Raw genomic sequence first — 20091 nt, 5'->3', positions numbered from 1 at the left:
TGTCCTCAAGACTCATTCATGTAGCATGTGCCATGATTTTTTTTTTTTGAGACAGAGTCTCACTCTGTCACCCTGGCTAGAGTGCAGTGGCATGATCTCACTGCAACCTCTGTCTCCTGGGTTCACACAATTTTTGTGCCTCAGCTTCCCAAGTAGCTGGGATTACAGGCATGCACCACCATGCCCCCGCTAATTTTTGTATTTTTAGTAGAGACAGGGTTTCACCATGTTGGCCAGGCTGGTCTTGAACTCCTGGCCTCAAGCAGTCTGCCTGTTTCAGGCTCCCAGAGTGCTGGGATTACAGGTGTGAGCCACCACACCCGGCCTATGATTTCATCCTTTTTAAGACTGAAACTATTATTTTGTATAATATATTTGTATATCTATATATCTCTGTCTAGCTCACACTTTGTCCTTTCATATGTCAGTAGACACTTGGGTTGCTTCCACCTTCCACCTTTTTGGCTAATAGCTCTTTGAGATCCTGCTTTCAATTCTTTTGGATATGTACCCAGAAGTGGGATTGCTGGATTGTATTGTAATTCCGTTTTTTACTTTTTGTGGTAAAATTTTCTTTTGCATTTAGCTATTTCATTTTTTCTCAGGTTGAACTTTGACATCGTAACCAGTCTCACAAAGAGATGAAATATGAACCACAATAAGCTTGCTTCAGTTTTACCTCTTCTGTGATTTAGTCTGCTGCTGTTTGTAAGGCAAGGTAGTTTCTAAAATCATTGGCTCAAAATAAAATGAATCTGGGTATTACTGTTTTTTTCTTTTTCCTTTTTCTGTAGAGACACCATCTGGCTATGTTGACCAGGCTGGTCGTGAAGTCCTGGCCTGAAGCTATCCTCCTGTCTTGGCCTCCCAAAGTGCAGGGATTATAGGCATGAACTACCATTCCTGCTCCTGGCCTTTTTTTGTTTTGTTTTTGAGACAGGGTCTCTGTCATCCAGGCTGGAGTGCAGTGGTCCAATCATGGCTCAAGCGATCCTCCCACCTCAGCCTCCTAAGTAGTTGTGACTACAGGCATGTGCCACCATGCCTAGCTAATTTTTATTTATTTATTATTATTATTATTTTTTTGAGAACGGAGTCTCACTCTTGTCTCCCAGGCTGGAGTGTGTGCAGTGGTGTGATATTTTGACTCACTGCAGCCACCGTCTCCCAGGCTTAAGCTGTTCTCCTGCCTGAGCCTCCCTAGTAGCTGAGACTATAGGTGTGCGCCACCATGCCTTGCTCATTTTTGTATTTTTAGTAGAGATGGGGTTTCACCATGTTAGCTAGGCTGGTCTCGAACTCCTGAGCTCAGGTGATCTGCCTGCCTTGGCCTCCCAAAGTGCTGGGAATACAGGCGTGAGCCACCGTGCCCGGCAACACAAAGTAACTATTAAACCATAGTGTTCTTCCCCCTTAAAATTTTGGCACTGGCCAGGTGCGGTGGCTCACGCCTGTAATCCTAATACTTTGGGAGGCCAAGGAGGGCAGATCAGTTGAGGCCAAGAGTTTGAGACCAGCCTGGCCAACATGGCGAAACTCCATCTCTACTAAAAATACAAAAATTAGCAGGGCATGGTGGCACACACCCACTTGGGAGGCCAAGGCCTGAGAATTGCTTGAACCTGGGAGGTGGAGGTTGCAGTAAGCTGAAATCAGGCCACTGCGCTCTAGCCTGGGCAACAGAGTGGACTCTGTCTCCAAAAAAAAAAAAAAAAAAAATTTTTTTTTTTGGCACTTACTCCTAAATTATTAAGAAGATATTTATTTTAAAAGAATTTTGAGGCCGACTGTGGTGGCTCACACCTCTAATCCCAGCACTATGGAAGGCAGGCTGATGGCTTGAGCCCTGGAGTTCAAGACTACTCTGGGCAACATAGGGAGACCACGTCTCTATTAAAAAGAAATTTTTTTTTTTGAATACAATTACAGATTCACAGAAAGTTTTATTTTCAAAGAATTGCAGATTTGCAGACAGTTGCAGTATTTTTAATTAAGTTATAATACCTGAATCGTTTTAGTTTAGAATCTTTGGGTAGTGGTTAAAGACTGAAAGTGGATAAGGGTTAGGAGTCACTAATACATTAACACATGCCTTTATGCTGCACAAGGCGGGTAGGATATATTATTACTCAACTCTTGGGAGTATTTGTAGAAAGTTATTTTGGAAAACTTAAAGCAAGGGATAGCAGTCAGCCTTTCACCTAAACACTTGTTCAATAAAATCTTGGTGAGCATTCACATGAGACATAAATGTCTTCCCTTAGAAAAAGCTAAAGCAAAAGTGCTTGCTAAAATATCAGATTCCAGTTCCACTATAGGAAAGTTTTATGATTTATGTTTTGGGCAGGGCTTAGGAATTTCCACTGCAAACACTCTGAGGAGTTGTGATGTATTTTTTCACAGACTGTACTTGAAGAATTAGGGTTTTTTTTTTCTTTTTCTTTTTAAGATGGAGTCTCGCCCTGTCACCCAGGCTGGATTGCTGGAGTGCAGTGGCGTGATCTCAGCTCACTGCAACCTCAGCCTCCCGAGTAACTGGGATTACAGGCGTGCACCACCACACCTGGCTGATTTTTGTATTTTTAGTAGAGACGGGGTTTCACCATGTTGGTCAGGCTAGGAGAAATTGGGGTTTTTAAGGGACCATAGTTTTGTTTCTACTTTATATTCTTATTAGTTTATAGTTTCATAGGTTAGTGGTTCTCAAACATTTTAGCCTACTTAGAAATCTATTTTACATCTGAATGCATATATCCTTATATACATGTATGAAACAGATTCATTGCAGTTACAGATATTTACTTACACTCTCAACTCTGATTTTATTTTAATGATAGTGTGACCCCGAAATTGATTTCAAAATTAATGTCTCCATCCTTAGTTTGGTAACACTGCCCTAGGTGTTATCTGTGTAGGGATGACAGCACAGTTACTGAAATGAAGCAAAGACATAGACATGTGATCCCCGTTTCTTCTTAAAGTGATTTATCTTTTTGGTCCTTTGAGGATGTTTTATTATTATTTTGAAATATTTTTCCACTTTGCCAGGCATTCACTACCCACACACAATTACAGTTTTATTTCCCCTTTTTCCCCCTTTTTGTAGTTTTCACTACAGTTTTCACTCATCATTACACAATTAGGTGCTTCTTCCCTATGTTATTAAAAGCATTTAACGCTTGGGTATTTTGTATGCTTATGTGGGAACAGCAGAGAATAAAAACAATCCAGTTATGAAATATTAACATTCTTACTGCACGTCATAAAGATAAACATATCAGATTCCATTACTTGATATAAACAGCTATAAAGTAATTGGCTGGGCCATACTTGCATTGAGAGTATAAATTAAAGATATGGGAAGGAGGCTAAACTCTAGCAAAACTGGCTGATTGCAGTGGCTCACGCCTGTAATCCCAGCACTTTGGGAGGCTGAGGCTGGTGGATTACTTCAGGCCAGAAGTTCAAAACCAGCTTGGCCAACATGGTGAAACCCCATTTACTAAAAATATAAAAATTAGCCAGGCATGATGGCATGCACCTGTAATCCTAGCTACTCAGGTGGCTGAGGCATGAGAATAGCTTGAACCCAGGAGGCGGTGGTTGCAGTGAGCCGAGATTGTGCCACTGCACTCCCGCCTGGGCGACAGTGAGAGTCTGTCTCAAAAAAACAAAACAACCACCGCTGCCCCCCAAAAAAAAACCCTCTAGTAAATTATTAGGTGTTTTTTGTTTTTGTATTTGTTTTATTTATTTTTATTTTATTTTATTTGAGACGGAGTCTCTCTCTGTTGCTAGGCTGGAGTGCAGTGGTGCGATCTCGGCTCACTGCGACCTCTACCTCCCAGGTTCAAGCGATTCTGCCTCATCCTCCCTAGTAGTTGGGACTACAGGTGCGTACCACCACACCCAGCTAATTTTTGTATTTTTAGTAGAGACGGGGTTTCACCATGTTTGCCAGGCTGGTCTCGAACTCCTGACCTCAGGCCTTCCAAAGTTTTGGGATTACAGGCGAGAGCCACTGCACCTGGCCTTTTTTTTTTTTTTTTTGAGGCAAAGGCTTACTCAATTGCTCAGGCTGGAGTGCGATAGCGCGAACATGGCTCACTGAAGCCTTCACCTCCCAGGCTCAAGCAGTCCTCCCACCTCAGCCTCCCAAGTAGCTGGGATCACAGGTACATAACCCCACACCAGGCTAATTTTTCCTGCTTGTAGAGAGACGGAGTCTTCCTATGTTGCGCAGGCTGGTCTCAAACTCCTGGGCTCAAGCAATTTGCCCACCTCACCCTCCCAAAGTGTTAGGATTACAGACGTCAGCCACTGCATCAGGCTGTAAGTTATTAGTTTGAAAATAAGATTAAATCACTTACATGAAGCAAATTAAATAAAGTAAATATTAGCCAAGGAAAATGGCTGCTGTGTATTGACCTATTGATCTTTATCTGAATCCTTTAAGGTCGGAAATAAGCCGGGCGCGGTGGCTCAAGCCTGTAATCCCAGCACTTTGGGAGGCTGAGGCGGGCGGATCACGAGGTCAGGAGATTGAGACCATCCTGGCTAACACGGTGAAACCCCGTCTCTACTAAAAACACAAAAAATTAGCCGGGCGTGTTGGTGGGCGCCTGTATTCCCAGCTACTCGGGAGGCTGAGGCAGGAGAATGGCGTGAACCCAGGAGGTGGAGGTTGCGGTGAGCCGAGATCGCGCCACTGCACTCCAGCCTGGGGGACAGAGAAAGACTCCGTCTCAAAAAAAAAAAAAAAAAAAGGTCGGAAATAGTGTTTCATTTTACACATGCAAAAATGAGTTTAGAGGATACAAACAGTTGATAAAAGACAGCTGTGAAACTTCACCTCAAACATTAAGATAAGTATGGTTTAGTTAGTCCTAATAAAAGGAAGGGAGCCGGGCATGGTGGCAGGTGCCTGTAGTCCCAGCTACTCGGGAGGCTGAGATGAGAGGATTGCTTGAGCTCAGGAGGTTGATGCTGCAGCGATCCATGATCGCACCACTGCGTTCCAGCCTGAGTGACAGAGTGAGGCACTGTCTCTATAAATTTTATAAATCAATAAGAGGAAGGGCACTTCTCTTCATTCAGCTACTGAAATGTGAATGTGTGACGGGGACAAAATTATGCCTTCTTACGAGTTAGAAAATGTTATTGTTAATGCAAGTAGTGGTATCACATCAAATAAGTCACATTGTTTATGTTGGTTCTACATTAAAACACAAGAAGCACCTCTTCTGTCCTGTCATCTTTTGAAAAAGTGGTTAATGAGCACCTATGTACGGTGTAAGAAAGGGTTAAATGCTTAAAGTTACTTTGAGTTAAGTAGTCAGGAAGCAAACACTTGATTACCAGAAGTTAGAATGGAGAAAGCAACTTTCTGTGCAGTCTGATACAATAGGAGGGTACCTTTTTGGGCTATCCGAGACCTAATCTTGTCTTACCGTAGGTAAAAAAAAGCCTTTCCTTTTTATGTTTTTAAGTATTTGCTGTAAGTTGTTGGTTTGTGGTAGCCAAACTAACAAAGAATTTTGGAAAAAAAGTGTTCAGGTGTTAGAATAATACCTGGTGTATGCTGGCTCTTTGTAAATCCTGCCCACATTTAGGTTTGTCCACAGCTGTTAGTACCTAATATCAAGATTTCTTCCTAGCAAAGGTGTTCTGAACCTTTTTGGGAGCATAAGAACATTCCCTGCTGGACACGGTGGCTCACGTCTGTAATCCCAGCACTTTGGGAGGCTGAGGTGGGCAGACTGCTTGAGCTCAGGCATTCGCTTGGACAACATGGTGAAACCCTGTCTCTGCAAAAAATACTAAAATGAGCCAGGCATGGTGATGTGTGTCTGTGGTCCCAGCTACTTGGGAGGCTGAGATTGGAGGATTGCTTGAGCCTAGGAGGTCGAGGCTGCAGTGAGCTGTGATGGTACCACTTGCACTGCAGCCTGGATGACGGAGTGAGATCTTGTCTTTAAAAAAAAAAAAAAAAAAAAAAGATCATTTCGGAGAATCTGAGCACTGAAGATTTGTAGTGTAGAAAAGACAGACATATATAAAACATTGGCATCTAGTTTTGAAGGTTCCACGTGACTGACTACCTGAAGCCAATCTTTGGGTTTAGATCTAAGCCCCTTTGCCTTACAGGATTGGCATTACAGTTGCATTGTGTTAGATACTGTTGGAATCAAATAGTGCATATAGTCAACATGCTAACCTACATGCTGAAATTATTTGGTAGTGTGATTTGATTTTATGTGAAGAAAACTTAGTATAGCAAGTTTATTTTAAGGATCAGGTTCTTGATATTCAGCCCAGGCACGTTAAACCACTGTTATTTCTAACTCTATTGATGAAATAAGGTTATTAGAAACTGAGAATTTTAAAGATTTGTATTAGGTACCGTGGTTTGCAAACAGAGTCTGGACCTGTAATGGAGTTTTCAGATCAGTTTAATGGGTCTGACTAGCCTTAAAACAAATGAAGTAGACCAGAGTAGAAAAGAAATTATGTATCACAAAATACAAGGTTAAGTACTTGGTGAAACTTTTGCTTAAGTGTGTGTATTTATGTATATGTGGATGCATGTATACATTCATAAGTGGTCTTTTTTTTTTTTTTTTGAGACAGAGTCTTGCTCTGTTGCCCAGGCTGGAGTGCAGTGGTGCGATCTCGGCTCACTGCAAGCTCTGCCTCTTGGGTTCACGCCATTCTCCTGCCTCAGCCTCCCGAGTAGCTGGGACTACAGGCGCCCGCCACCACGCCCTGTGAATCTTTTTGTATTTTTAGTAGAGATGGGGTTTCACCATGTTCGCAAGGATGGTCTTGATCTCCTGACCCGTGATCCGCCCACCTTGGCCTCCCAAAGTGCTGGGATTACAGGCGTGAGCCACTGCACCCGGCCCATTCCTAGGTGTTTTTATTGGATTGCAATGCAGATATATTTCTTAATGTGAGATGATTTAAAAAGAAAGCCACAGCTCTGTAACTGTTTGCTTTGAAGTAGTTTGAGTATCTGAGTTCTTCATATTTTTGTGTTTTGGGAGGCAGAATAGGTAACTAGTTAGGATGCAAGAGTAAAAGAGCAACTTTCTTTGAATCTTCAGTGATTAACCAATAAAGTTGAGATGGGATTTTACTCATTAAGTAGTTTTGGGTAGTTAAGGCTGAATTTGCTTTGTGGAGGTTTTGAGAGCTGTTATAACTAGAGGAAGAAATATATGTGTGTTTCACAAAGTTGTAGTTGCATTTACTGAAAATGTTGTATATGGTTCAGTGAATGTAATATATGTGATGCTTAACATAAAGCTATCTGAGAAAACATTCTTTCTGATTCAAGACTGGAAATACCTACTTTAAGTATAGTCAACTATTCTGGCATTGCTTAGGGCAGCTGTTTGTTTTTACCAAAAATGTAGAACCTAAAGAAATGAAGGTCTTTGGACTTTTAGGGGAAGAGATAGTCAGTAGATTTTTGTGTTCTTGTTTTTTAATATGAAATAGTTTTCGGGAAAGGTTATATATAAATAAGCATCAGGTGTTGTTTACATTTAAGAAATTGAATTATAGATGTTAACTTAATGTCTTCTTTTTTTCTTCTATTTCTTTCAAAGGTTTGGGCCCCATGGTATCCCTGTGACAGTATTTCCCAAAAGGGAATATAAGGATAAACCAGAAGCCATGCCGCTCCAAAGTAATACATTCCAAGAAGGGACAGAAGTCAAGTGTGAAGCAAATGGTGCTGTTCCTGATGACCCTTCTCGTGTCCCGCATCCCAAGCTGAGCTTGGCTGAAAGCCTGTGGACTTCCAAACCACCACCTCTCTTCCATGAAGGAGCACCTTATCCTCCCCCTTTGTTTATCAGGGACACATATAACCAATCAATACCTCAGCCACCTCCTCGGAAAATTAAGCGACCCAAACGAAAAATGTACAGGGAAGAACCCACTTCAATAATGAATGCTATTAAACTACGACCCAGGCAAGTTCTGTGTGATAAATGTAAAAACAGTGTTGTTGCTGAAAAAAAGGAAATTAGAAAAGGTAGTAGTGCAAGTGACTCTTCTAAATATGAAGATAAAAAACGGAGAAATGAAAGTATAACTACTGTGAACAAAAAACTGAAAACTGACCATAAAGTGGATGGGAAAAACCAAAATGAAAGCCAGAAAAGAAATGCTGTGGTTAAGGTTTCAAATATTGCTCACAGCAGAGGCAGAGTAGTAAAAGTTTCTGCTCAGGCAAATACATCAAAAGCTCAGTTAAGTACTAAAAAAGTTCTCCAGAGTAAGAACATGGATCATGCGAAAGCTCGGGAAGTGTTAAAAATTGCCAAAGAAAAGGCACAAAAGAAGCGAAACGAAACCTCTACTTCCAAAAATGCACATTCAAAAGTCCATTTCACACGTCGATATCAGAATCCTAGCTCAGGTTCCCTTCCACCCCGGGTTCGTTTAAAACCACAGAGGTACAGGAATGAAGAAAATGACTCTTCTCTGAAGACAGGACTTGAGAAAATGCGGAGTGGCAAGATGGCACCCAAGCCCCAGTCTCGCTGCACCTCTACCCGCTCAGCAGGTGAGGCCCCTTCAGAAAATCAGAGTCACTCAAAAGGCCCTGAAGAGGCCAGCAGTGAGGTTCAGGACACAAATGAAGTGCATGTGCCTGGTGATCAGGATGAACCACAGACATTGGGCAAAAAGGGCAGCAAAAACAATATCTCTGTTTACATGACCCTAAATCAAAAGAAATCTGACTCTTCCAGTGCTTCAGTGTGTAGCATTGATAGCACAGATGATTTGAAATCTTCCAACTCTGAGTGTAGTTCTTCTGAAAGCTTTGATTTTCCTCCAGGCAGTATGCATGCACCTTCCACCTCCTCCACTTCCTCCTCTTCAAAGGAAGAGAAAAAGCTCAGTAATTCCTTGAAAATGAAGGTCTTTTCCAAAAACGTCTCTAAATGCGTCACACCAGATGGCAGGACCATATGTGTAGGGGACATTGTTTGGGCCAAGATATATGGCTTCCCTTGGTGGCCAGCCCGTATTCTTACTATAACTGTGAGCCGGAAAGATAACGGCCTTTTAGTCCGACAGGAGGCCCGTATTTCATGGTTTGGGTCTCCAACAACATCTTTCCTTGCTCTTTCACAACTTTCCCCCTTTTTAGAAAACTTCCAGTCACGCTTTAATAAGAAGAGAAAGGGCCTGTATCGCAAGGCTATCACAGAGGCAGCTAAGGCTGCCAAGCAGCTGACCCCTGAAGTGCGGGCTTTGTTGACACAGTTTGAAACGTGAACATGGGCAGTAAGGTAGGCAAGACCATTGGAAGTCATCGTAGATTTTCTAGTCTAGTTAGGAATAATTTCTACAAAATAGCTTGGCCAGATTGGAGAGAGAAGTTGCACTCAGTTGGCTGGCTTTTTAATGCTTACCTTATAGCCATTTTTAGACTGAGAGCTTAAACTGAACATATAATCAAATTTTGTGTTAAGGAAGTGAGATTTTAGCAGTATTTTTCAGTTTTGAAGTTCAAAACCATCCCAAGGCATAGGAGCTATAGCCTCAACTGAAATTGAATTTTTGTAGGGACTGTTAATTGCCATTTGTACGTAATACTGTATATATACACATATATATATACATATATATATATACATATGTATATATATGAAATATAGCCTGTCACTGTGTGACACAGGTTGCATATTTGGGATTGCAATAAGGGCTTGGTGAGCTGGGGGAATAGTGTGGATATTTAATGACTACTTGTTTTTTAAATAATGAACACTTAGCCTTTCTATGCGCATAATGGTGTAAAAGTTAGATGGTTAGGTGTTTGACAAACAGATGCTTGCTATTCAGTTACAGACTGGGGAAATAGCCCAGTGTTTGGGATTAAAACTGTCAAGACTGGATAGGTGTTAGTCATCACTGTCTTTCGTCCAGTGGGGATTTAATAAATACTTTCAAGCTTCTGGTTTGGGAGTTTAGATAGGTTTGATTTTGGATTTGTAAATAGTTGATTGCTAAATTTGGTCAGATTTCTCCTGACTGGCTGTTCCTAAATTCTTAGGATATGTCCCAGTAAAATTATACTTTGTGAATTAATTGTCATATGTGTAATTGTTGCATTTTGGATGTACCTAATTTGATAATTAAAACAAAATAATTTCCGTTTAAGGTATCTGTTTGCAGGTCAGAAAATGAGAAAATGTAATTGTGTAATGCTCTGAAATGTAAAAAAAAAAAAAAAAAAAAAACCAAAAAAGCCTGTAAATAAAATCAACTAAATCCAAATTATTTGTGTGTGTTTCTCAAAAAGCTTTGAAAAATTTCAAGATGGTAGAAAATTATTCTTTGTAAGAGTGTTTAGAAGAGATGAAAAATCAAACTTTTATTTTGCTATCTGCCCTGTCAGGGAATATATTATCTGAGATAAGAAAGCTTCAAATAATGAGAGATGAATCAGTATATTCTCAAAATAAGATTTTATAGTATAGAGGTTTGATAATGCTTTTAGATTTGATACCCCCTTCCTGCCAATTTCTCATAAATGTGTGAATTTTAATTTTTAGCTTTAATATTTCATCACATGCTTCCTTTTTTTACATTTGGGTAATTACAACCGGTCTTTTCTGTTTGGTTTTCTGCCTCATGTATCACTGCTTTTGGGGCTAGTAACTTAGCTTACTATTTTTCTACACGGTCCATCTGTCCCTAAGATTTGATTTCTTATTTTCCATTTTTAGCTTTGTATTAGTAGTGAGAAATATATCTGATTGGCTGTGGAGGCAAGTTTATCTCAAGATTTTTAAAGTTGCTTTCATACTTTTTGTGTCTTAACAACTTTTGGATATCTAATTTCAATGCTTTAAGAAATTTAAAATTTAGCAGTTTTTTGTGGATTTCTAAATCCAATTTGAAGTAGTTATTATGGAACTCATAATGAAAAGATTAATGGAGATTGAAAATCAATAGTCTTGTCAGCTTTCTTAAGGTTATTGACTGCGAATTTCTGCAAAAGCAAGTAGAATTTCTTCTGGGGAACTCACTCAATGCTTTTTGATTATAATAAACACACATTTTAAAAACAGATGTTTCACTTGAGTAGAACATATTCTTTCCTGCAAACAGAAACAACTATACTTAAAAAAAAAATTCTTTGAAATTCACAGCGTGGTTGAGAAGTTATAAGGAACTATCCTAAAAGATTTTCCAAGTATTTGTTTCAGATTAAGTATTTGTTTCAGGTGTTTTTAAAAGTTTGAAATCTAAAGTTCAGAAAGACTTAAAAGTCACCAAAATATGTAATTCCAAGGCTTTATTTAATGATCTGGGTGAGATTTATCTTAACAGTAGTTTGAAGTGGACATTACTAATATGGTCAAGTGCCTGGTAAATGTGCTCTTGTGGCATAAACCAAATTTAATTTGTTTCAGAAGCCATGGGGAAAGAGAAGAAAGAAAAAAAATCATTGTTGAATATAAAAGTAACAATCTGTTTTGTAGAACACAACTTTGAGGAAAAGGTTGAGTGTATCACAAATGATATGCCAAATGACCCCTTCATTTTAAACTGGCGGTCTGGCATATTTGTAGTTTCAGTAGGGAAGCAAGTTTTAAAGAATCTAATCTTAAATATGTATTCTAAACTCTAATAGCTGAATATTAAAAACTTTTTTTCCAATGGAAATGTCTTAGATAAATTTGTCCAGTATCTACTGCAGATGGAGATAGAGTTGAATTGGGTAGTTGTAGCCACTTTATATTTCTCTTTGAAATGATAAAAGGCACTTATTCTTGATATGGAGATAACAGAAGTGGGTATTTTTTCCCCTTGGAGTGGGAGTAAACTGGCTTAGACCAAATCTGCGGCTTAAGTAAGAGTCGTGGCTAAAACAAAGGATTGGCCAGGGGAGAAACCAAGTGAAGGAAGAGTTATGAAAGCTAAGAATGTCTTTATTTCTGGAAATTCTCAGAAATGTAAAGCATCAGAGTATTTTTCCCTTTTTACTTTCTAGAATTTATAGACCAGGAAGCTGACTAATCATTTGGAAGGAACATCCATTCAACTCTCATTTACAGATGTGGAACCAAAGACCAAACAATTATCTGTGAGAGGCCAGGTGCGGTGGGTCATTCCCATATTCCTAGAAGTTTGGAAGGCCAAGGTGGGATGATTGCTTGAGGCCCGGAGTTCGAGACCAGTCTGGGCAACATAGACCCCTGTCCCCCCGCCATCTCTGCAGAAAAATAAAAACTTAGCTGGGCATGGTGGCGCACACCTACAGTCCCAGCTATTCGCCTGTATCCTAGCTACTTGGGAGGCTAAGATGGCTTGAGCTCAGGAGTTAGAGGCTGCAGTGAGCTGTGATCACACCACTGCACTCTGGTCTGGGCAAGAGTGAGACCCTGTCTCTGAAAAAAACCCTATATATCAGTGAGATAGAGAAACTGGGATTCACTAGTCTGGAGCCTTTTTGCATGATGTGGTGGTGTGTCCCTAGATGGTTTTGATGGGGAAAAATGTGGTGATGTGTCCTTAGATGGTTTTGATGGGGAAAAAAATCTGTAAATAGTAATTGTAGATTAGTACCAAGTTGAATAGGCAGGAATTTTGATGTGAAAACAGACTGGAGGCAAAGAACAGGGAACTGACACTAAAATCAACTAAATGAATATATCTTCATAAGTGAGCCTGAGTGTCTAAATTGCAAAATATTAAATTGAGTTACACTCCTATTTAAGCAGGTTGTACTTTTCTAAAAATTGGTTATGTTTAAAAGGTCACAAGTCTGTAGAATAACTGAATTGGGAATTGGAAATACCTTAAGTCTATAATTTGTATCTAAAATTAGGTTTTCCCTTTTAAGTTGTGAATTTTCTATGGTCTATGCTGCACGCTTTCACTTTTATTAGTACTTACAGCCAAAGAGATGGGCAAATGTCTAGCAAAATTAATGTTTTGATTCAGGAATTTGTGCCTAGTGATGGCCTCCAAAAGGGAATTTTCCAGAGAGAATGAAGACTCAGTTTCTAAGTTGGGGCAAATTTAGTTTTCGTTTTGGTAGTGTTCTTATATTACAGCTATTAAAACAATCTCTTAAAAAATGCCGGATATGGCTGGGTACGGTAGCTCATGCCTGTGATCCCAGCACTTAGGGAGGCTGAGGCAGGTGGATCACCTGAGGTCAGGAGTTCGAGACCAGCCTGGCCAACATGGCGAAACCCCGTCTGTATTAAACCCCATCTCTACTAAAAACACAAAAATTAGCTGCGCATGGTGGCATACACCTGTAATCCCAGCTACTCGAGAGGCTGAGTCAGGAGAATTGCTTGAACCCGGGAGGTGGAGGTTGCACTCTAGCCTGGGTGACAGAGTGAGACTGTCTCAATAAACAAAACAAAAAACATGCCGGACATAAGGAATTCAGAAATAGGATGCCATGCCAATTTCGAGGAGAAAATAAAACAGTGAGTGTGCATTAGTTACTTTTACCTGGTTCTGATTTAGTTAATAGGCCCTTCATATTCCAAGTTTACAGTTTGTGTAGATTTACTGTATTCCTTCATTCAACAAATGAACAGGATTAAAAAATGAAAGCATTAGCTAATAGTAATATGCTTTGTTGTGCTATTTTGAATGAAGGAATAGGAAATTTAAAGTCACAGTGATATAGCTGATCTGTATATTTTTAGTTTTCCAGGGTATTTTGGTGTCTTTACCATGGATAATTGACACTAACATAAGATAAACAACTCTTTGTCTTATCTTTATTCAAGTAAGAGACCTAACATTTATAGATCCAAACAGGATTTTTGTTTTCCTTTTCTTGTGGCATTGTATGAAAATCACCTTCTCCTTGTTATATTAATGGAGCACTGTGATTTTTTTGTGTGGTATTTAAAAAATTAAATAGATGTAAAATTCATCATCTTAATCATTTTTAATTATACAGTTCTGTGGCATTAAATACATTCACAATGTTGTTCAACCATCACCACCTTCCATTTGTAATTTAGTTTTGATAGAAATTTTTAAAATTAGGATGGCACTTTCTAGAAGGTGTTAGAAATTAAGTTACAGGAATGTTTTTCTTGGTCAGTGATGTGATTGGAATATGCTGCTAGCATTGCCCACTTCCAGGATTCCTTCCTGATCAACCTGTAGTCCTACACAAGGAAATAACTGTAGCTTACAATGCTAATCGGTGCCCCAGCCCCTCCTTTTTTTTTTTTTTTTTTGAGATAGGGTCACACTCTGCCGCCCGGGCTGGAATGCAGTGGCGAGATCACAGCCTAGACTTCCTGGGGTCAAGCAGTTCTCCCACCTCAAGCCCCCTGCCCCCACCGTAGCTGGGACTACTGGTGCATGTCACCATGCCTGGCTTATTTTTAAAAAATGTTTAGTAGAGACAAAATCTCCCTTTGTTGCCCAGGCTGGTCTCAAACTCCTGGGCTCAAGTGATCCTCTCGTCTTGGCCCCCAACAAAGTGCTAGGATTATAGGCATGAGCCACCGTGCTCGGCCAGCGTCTCCATTTTTAAGAACTGTAACTGCCAAATTTTTAGGTGAATTAGTGTGACTGCACTTACCTAGAAGTTATTTGGTTTTGGTTAAAACTGTTCCCTTCCAGTAACATAAACTTTTATATCAAGACATATTTGTTTTCCATTAACTGTACTGACATAAAAAGTGGAAAAAGCAAGTAAATTTCAAAAAGTGGTATACAGATTATTAAAATATGGCAAAAAGTGTGATGGTATGTAAAACTTGGAAAGTAGTTTAATTCCATTACTAATTTAAATGACTTCCATATTCAAAATTGACAAATTATTTATGAGGCTGAACACCGTGGTTCATGCCTATAGTCCCAGCTACTCCAAAGGCTGAGGCAGGAAGATGGGGTTCCACCATGTTGGCCATGCTGGTCTCAATTCCTGACCTCAGGTGATCCACCCGCCTCGGGCTCCCAAAGTGCTGGGATTATAGGCGTGAGCCACTGCACCTGGCCCATAAAGCCTTGATGTTAAAAACAGACCAATTGCAAACTTGGTTTAAAGGTGAATTTAAAAAAATATGTGTGTATATATATATATATATATTTATTTATTTATTTAGAGACAAGGTCTCACTCTCGCCTAAGCTAGACTGTAGGAGTATAATCATGACTCACTGCAGCCTTGACCTCCTGGGCTCAGGCGATTCTCCTGCCTCAGCCTCATAGCTGGGGCCACAGACACATACCATCACACCTGACCAATTTTAAAAAATTATTTGTAGAGACAGGGTCACACTATGTTGCCCAGGCTGGTCTTGAACTCCTGGGCTCAAGCAGTAACTTCCGCCTCAGCCTCCCAAAGTGGTGGGGTTACAGGTATGAGCCACTGCGCTCAGCTAAATATTTTTTCTTCACATTTCTGATATTTTTGTAAAGTATCATTAAAAAGAAGTTGAAAACAGTCGTTATTTAAATATGGAAGTTTCTTTGTGTCATAAGAAAGTGACAGTTATAAAGTCTGGGCGCGGTGGCCCACTTCTGTAATCCCAGCACTTTGGGAGGCCGAGGCAGGCAGATCACCTGAGTTAAGGAGTTCGAGGCCAGCCTGGCCAACATGGTGAAACCCCATCTCTATTAAAAATACAAAAATGAGCCGGGCGTGGTGGCGGGCACCTGTAGTCCCAGCTGCTCAGGAGGCTGAGGCAGTAGGATGGCGTGAACCCAGTAGGCAGAGGTTGCAGTGAGCCGGGATTGCACCACTGCATTCCAGCCTGGGTGACAGAGCGAGACTCCATCTCAAAAAAAAAAAAAAAAAAAAAATAGAATGTGACATGTGACAGCTGGGCGTGGTGGCTCACACCTGTAATCCCAGCACTTTGGGAGGCCAAGGCGGGTGGATCATGAGGTGAGGAGTTCGAGACCACGTGACCAACATGGTGAAACCCTGTCTGTATTAAAAATACAAAAATTAGATGGGCGTGCTGGTGGACACCTGTAATCCCAGCTACTCAGGAGGCTGAGGCAAGAGAATCGCTTGAACCCAGGAGGCAGAGGTTGCAGTGAGCCGAGATTGCGCCATTGTACTCCAGCCTGGGTGACAGAGCGAGACTCCACCTCAAAAAAAAAAAAAAAAAAATGTGACTGTTACTTCCTTATATTGACTTGGAAATCTGAGTCTTAACCAGAAACCATCATTAAAACTTCTTATAACTTTTTCTATCCTGGTTGTCAGTATCTACAAGGAAAAGCCAAATACTTCATAGCTGAAGTGTTAGCCTGTTATGATCACACTTTTTTCCTCTTCTCAAATAAAAACCTTGTAATTATAATGTATATCAGGGGCCGAGTGCAGTGGCTCATTCCTGTAATCCTAGCACTTTGGGAGGCCAAAGTGGCTGGATCACCTGAGGTCAGGAGTTCAAGACCAGCCTGGCCAACATGGTGAAACCCTTTCCCTATTAAAAATACAAAAATTAGCTGGGCATGGTGGTGGGTGCCTGTAGTCCCAGCTACTCGGGAGGCTGAGGCAGGAGAATCACTTGAACCCAGGAGGCAGAGGTTGCAGTGAGCCAAGATTATGCCACTGCACTCCAGCCTGGGTAACAGAGCCAAACTCCATCTCAAAATAAATAAATAAATAAATAAATAAAATGCATATCAGGTGTTAGCAAGGGCTTCTTTTCTTTTCTTTTTTTTTTTTTAAGGTAATTTTGTACCCCTCAGTGTCCCTCATTTAGATTCACTTAAAAGCTATTGAAAAAGCCTAGGGATGTCAGGTAAAATATGATAGAATTTTTTTATTGCCTGTGGAAAAATTTTTTGTAATGTGAGAGTGTCATCAAGTTGAGTGTAAAAGAAAGAAATGGATACTTAGGAGTGTATATATATAACTTGCCAGTGATGCAGGTGAGTTTAAGCATTCGTTAACATTTTTAGGACCAGGTGCCTTGGGTCATGCCTATAATCCTAGTACTTTGGGAGACCGAGGCAGGAGCATCATTTGAGTCCAGGAGTTTGAGACCAGCCTGGGCAACATGGTGAAACTCTATCTCTACAAAAAATATAAAAAAATAAGGTGGGCTCGGTGGTGCACACCTGTAGTCCCAGCTACTTGGGAGGCTGAGGTGGGAGGACCACTTTAGCCTGGGAGGCTGAGGCTGCTGTTAGCCATCGTCCTGCCACTGCACTCCAGCCTGGGCAACAGAGTGAGACCCTGTCTCAAAACACAAAAAAGATTTTTGCAACAGTAGTGCTTAATAGCAGGCTTTTATTGAGCAAAGAACCATTGCCTTTCACTTTTCAGGCACATGGCTCAAAGTACAAGCTCTTGAGCCAGATTTGATGGATTCAAAGCCTGACTTGGATCAGCCACTTACACACTATGTGATCTTACGCAGGTTACTCCCAATATCATCACCTGTGAAATAAGGAGAATAATAGTATTTCCTCATAAGGCAATTGTGAGAATTTAAAAGAATATTTAAAGCAATAAAAAAAAATGTCTTGCATGAGGCTGTATAAATACTTGCTATTATTACTACCACTGCAATCACTTTGTGTTGCACAGTAAATTCTGGTAGCTTTTGATAGTATCATTCTGCAACGTATACATGGAAATATGTTATAACAATGTTATTTGTACCTGAAAATTTCGAGAAATCATAGTATGATTATTCACAAGTCTCTGGAAGTAGCATGGACTCACTAGTTTGAATAGGCATTTGTAGAGGTTAACTGAATTGAAGGTCATGAGGATTATGGTTAAAGGAGACCTGTGTTAACATATTTCAACTCTTGCCCCATTCATTTATTTAACACGCAAATTCCAGTGATCTGGTACTCACTTTCCTATTCTACTCTCCCTTATGCCAAACGCAGGCCTGGCATGGGGGGAAATGATTGTCTTCTCGTGAATGAATGATGAGCAATTCTGGTTCAGACATGTCCTAATGACCGATGACCATCTCAGATGCCCCATGCATCCTGAACCCTTTCCATGACACAAAAGTGTCTGAGCTGGTAGGGCTCAATGCAGTGGAGGTCCTATTAGGAATACTTTACAAAGATGTTAGAACTACAAAGCTACATTTGTCAGCTTTTGGGTAAATTAGCTGATTTGCATAGATGCCGTGTTTCCCTGGGACCGTAGCATTTTACTGTTTTAATGTTTTGCCGTATGGAGAAAAAGTGGAGATTAATTTGAACATTTTTGTTCTTATTGCTGCTCGTATGATTGAGTAGATGGTCTCCTCTTTCTAGGAGGGAAATGCCACACATTCCATCGCCTTGATCTGTGTGTGGTTTGGCCATATTTTCCAGAGGATAGTCATTTTTACCCATGGGTCATTTTGGGGATGCTCTTAATCACAAATCTGTCATCTCCCCCAACAGTTTAGTTTTTAGCAAGGAATCTGGCTGAGAGTGGCACATCTTGGTGTGAGTCCTGGTATACTGGGAAGAATTACATGCAGTTTATCTAAAACTCTAGTAAAAGCTGGTTAGAAAAATAGCCCTAAGCTTGGAAAGCCAGAAGGGCTATTGTAAGATGAGATACTGTTGTTGCTTTTCCTGCTTGTTCATGTTGCATCATGCTTTGCTGTATTAAGAAAATTGATTTTGAGTGTTCAGTGAGATAATAGGTACATGTCTATCCTCTTAAGTTTTTAGTTTTTAATTGTGGGCCTTCTTTAAGAGCATAAGCTCTACTTCTTTCGTGCACGCTAAGAGGGAGATTGAGGGTTACCCTGTTCTGGTTTGCCCATTACAGCTCTGCTGCTTCCCAAGAATAGTTGCCATTGTTGCACTTAAGCTTTCTCTCAAAGGACAAAATAAGTAATTTCCAATGAAATTGCCGCCTTTTCATGGGTCTCTCCCTCCACTTACTGCATCACAGCTGGGTCTCCTTGGCTCTTCCTAATGGATATCCTGTACTAGTGGTAAATTTCTAAAGAAAAGCCTTGAGATCCTAAAAGCATTGAGGGGAAGATTATCTTAAACATTAGCACAAAAGACTCACAAACCCGGCACTGTGGACCAGAGGGACTGGTTTGTTAATATTTTGGCATTTCAGGGGGTTGCAGGTGAGGAATTGCACAGGGAAACATGAGATCATTCTTTGATACATCTTGACTCTTCCTTGCTTAAAATTGAAAAGGAGATTCTCTAGAATGATTGTTGAAACCTAACAAGTTTTACTTGTAGAGGGAGAGGTTCAAAAGATAATTTCTTTAGTGCACTCAGATTCCCTTATTCTTGTGTGATTGCTGTTGGGTTATAGTTGATAGTATATTAAGTTTTTCCATGAACAAAAGGATAAATGCCTCATTATTAAATCTCACCCTAAAAAATTATTTTCCCCTGAGTTAAAATTCAGAAGTAATTACTTTTCTAGATCAGGTGTATACAAAATCTTTTCAATGTCAGGAATGCCTTTTATCAATAGGTTTTCATTATATACTGCTGCTTCTAATTTAACTTAGCATTAAAAAAATTATTATAAAGACTGGATGTTATCTAACTAATGATCCCAGAGTTGACTACATTGATGTGATAGGTGAATTGTTTTTTATTTATAGTTAGGAAAATAAGCAAACAAGCAAATATGTTTAAAAATTAGGCTTAAGATAGCAGTCCTTCATTTAAATTACGCTTAGTATTTGAAGTCTGTTCTGAAAGCTTAAGTGTCATAAAAAAGCTTATCTTGTTATAACTGTTATTTCAATGAGGTATTACCTCACACAGTAAATTTAGGTTCTGAATAGTATGCAAGTGTGGTTATTGGGATTAAAGTGGAAAGGGGTTGAGGCAGTTTTTGGTCATTTTGCTAAAAAGGGTCAAAAGAGGCTCGGTGTGGTGCCTCACACCTATAATCCCAGCACTTTGGGAGGCCGAGGCAGGTGGATCACCTGAGGTCAGGAATTTGAGACCAGGCTGGCCAAAATGGTGAAACCCCATCTCTACTAAAAATATAAAAAATTAGCCAGGTGTGGTGGCGGGCGCCTGTAATCCCACCTACTCGGAAGGCTGAGGCAGGAGAATCGCTTGAACCTGGGAGGTGGAGGTTGCAGTGAGCTGAGATCGTGCCACTGC

General features: G+C 40.2%; 1 protein-coding gene across 12 annotated transcripts in view; it reads left to right on the top strand.

The window, feature by feature from the left end:
* The window catches only part of PWWP2A (PWWP domain containing 2A), a 53800-nt gene that overhangs the window by 11439 nt on the left and 22270 nt on the right, over positions 1 to 20091 (top strand). For 5 of the 12 annotated variants that reach the window (XR_004248870.2, XR_009213881.1, XR_004248869.2 and 2 more), the window contains exon 2: positions 7614 to 8578. Coding sequence is in view for 6 of the 12 variants with exons in the window: in XM_032158522.2 (XP_032014413.1) it covers positions 7681 to 8578 (898 nt within the window). In the remaining 6 variants the exon portion in view is untranslated. Of the gene's footprint in view, positions 1 to 3824; positions 3894 to 7262; positions 10880 to 12022; positions 12128 to 20091 lie in introns of those variants that run through there. The other 7 variants (XR_009213882.1, XR_004248874.2, XM_032158519.2 and 4 more) reach the window with 6 other exon arrangements.

This window comes from Hylobates moloch, unplaced genomic scaffold (assembly GCF_009828535.3).
Source record: "Hylobates moloch isolate HMO894 unplaced genomic scaffold, HMol_V3 SCAFFOLD_6, whole genome shotgun sequence".
NCBI lineage: Eukaryota > Metazoa > Chordata > Mammalia > Primates > Hylobatidae > Hylobates > Hylobates moloch.
This window is presented reverse-complemented; position numbering and strand designations above follow the sequence as displayed.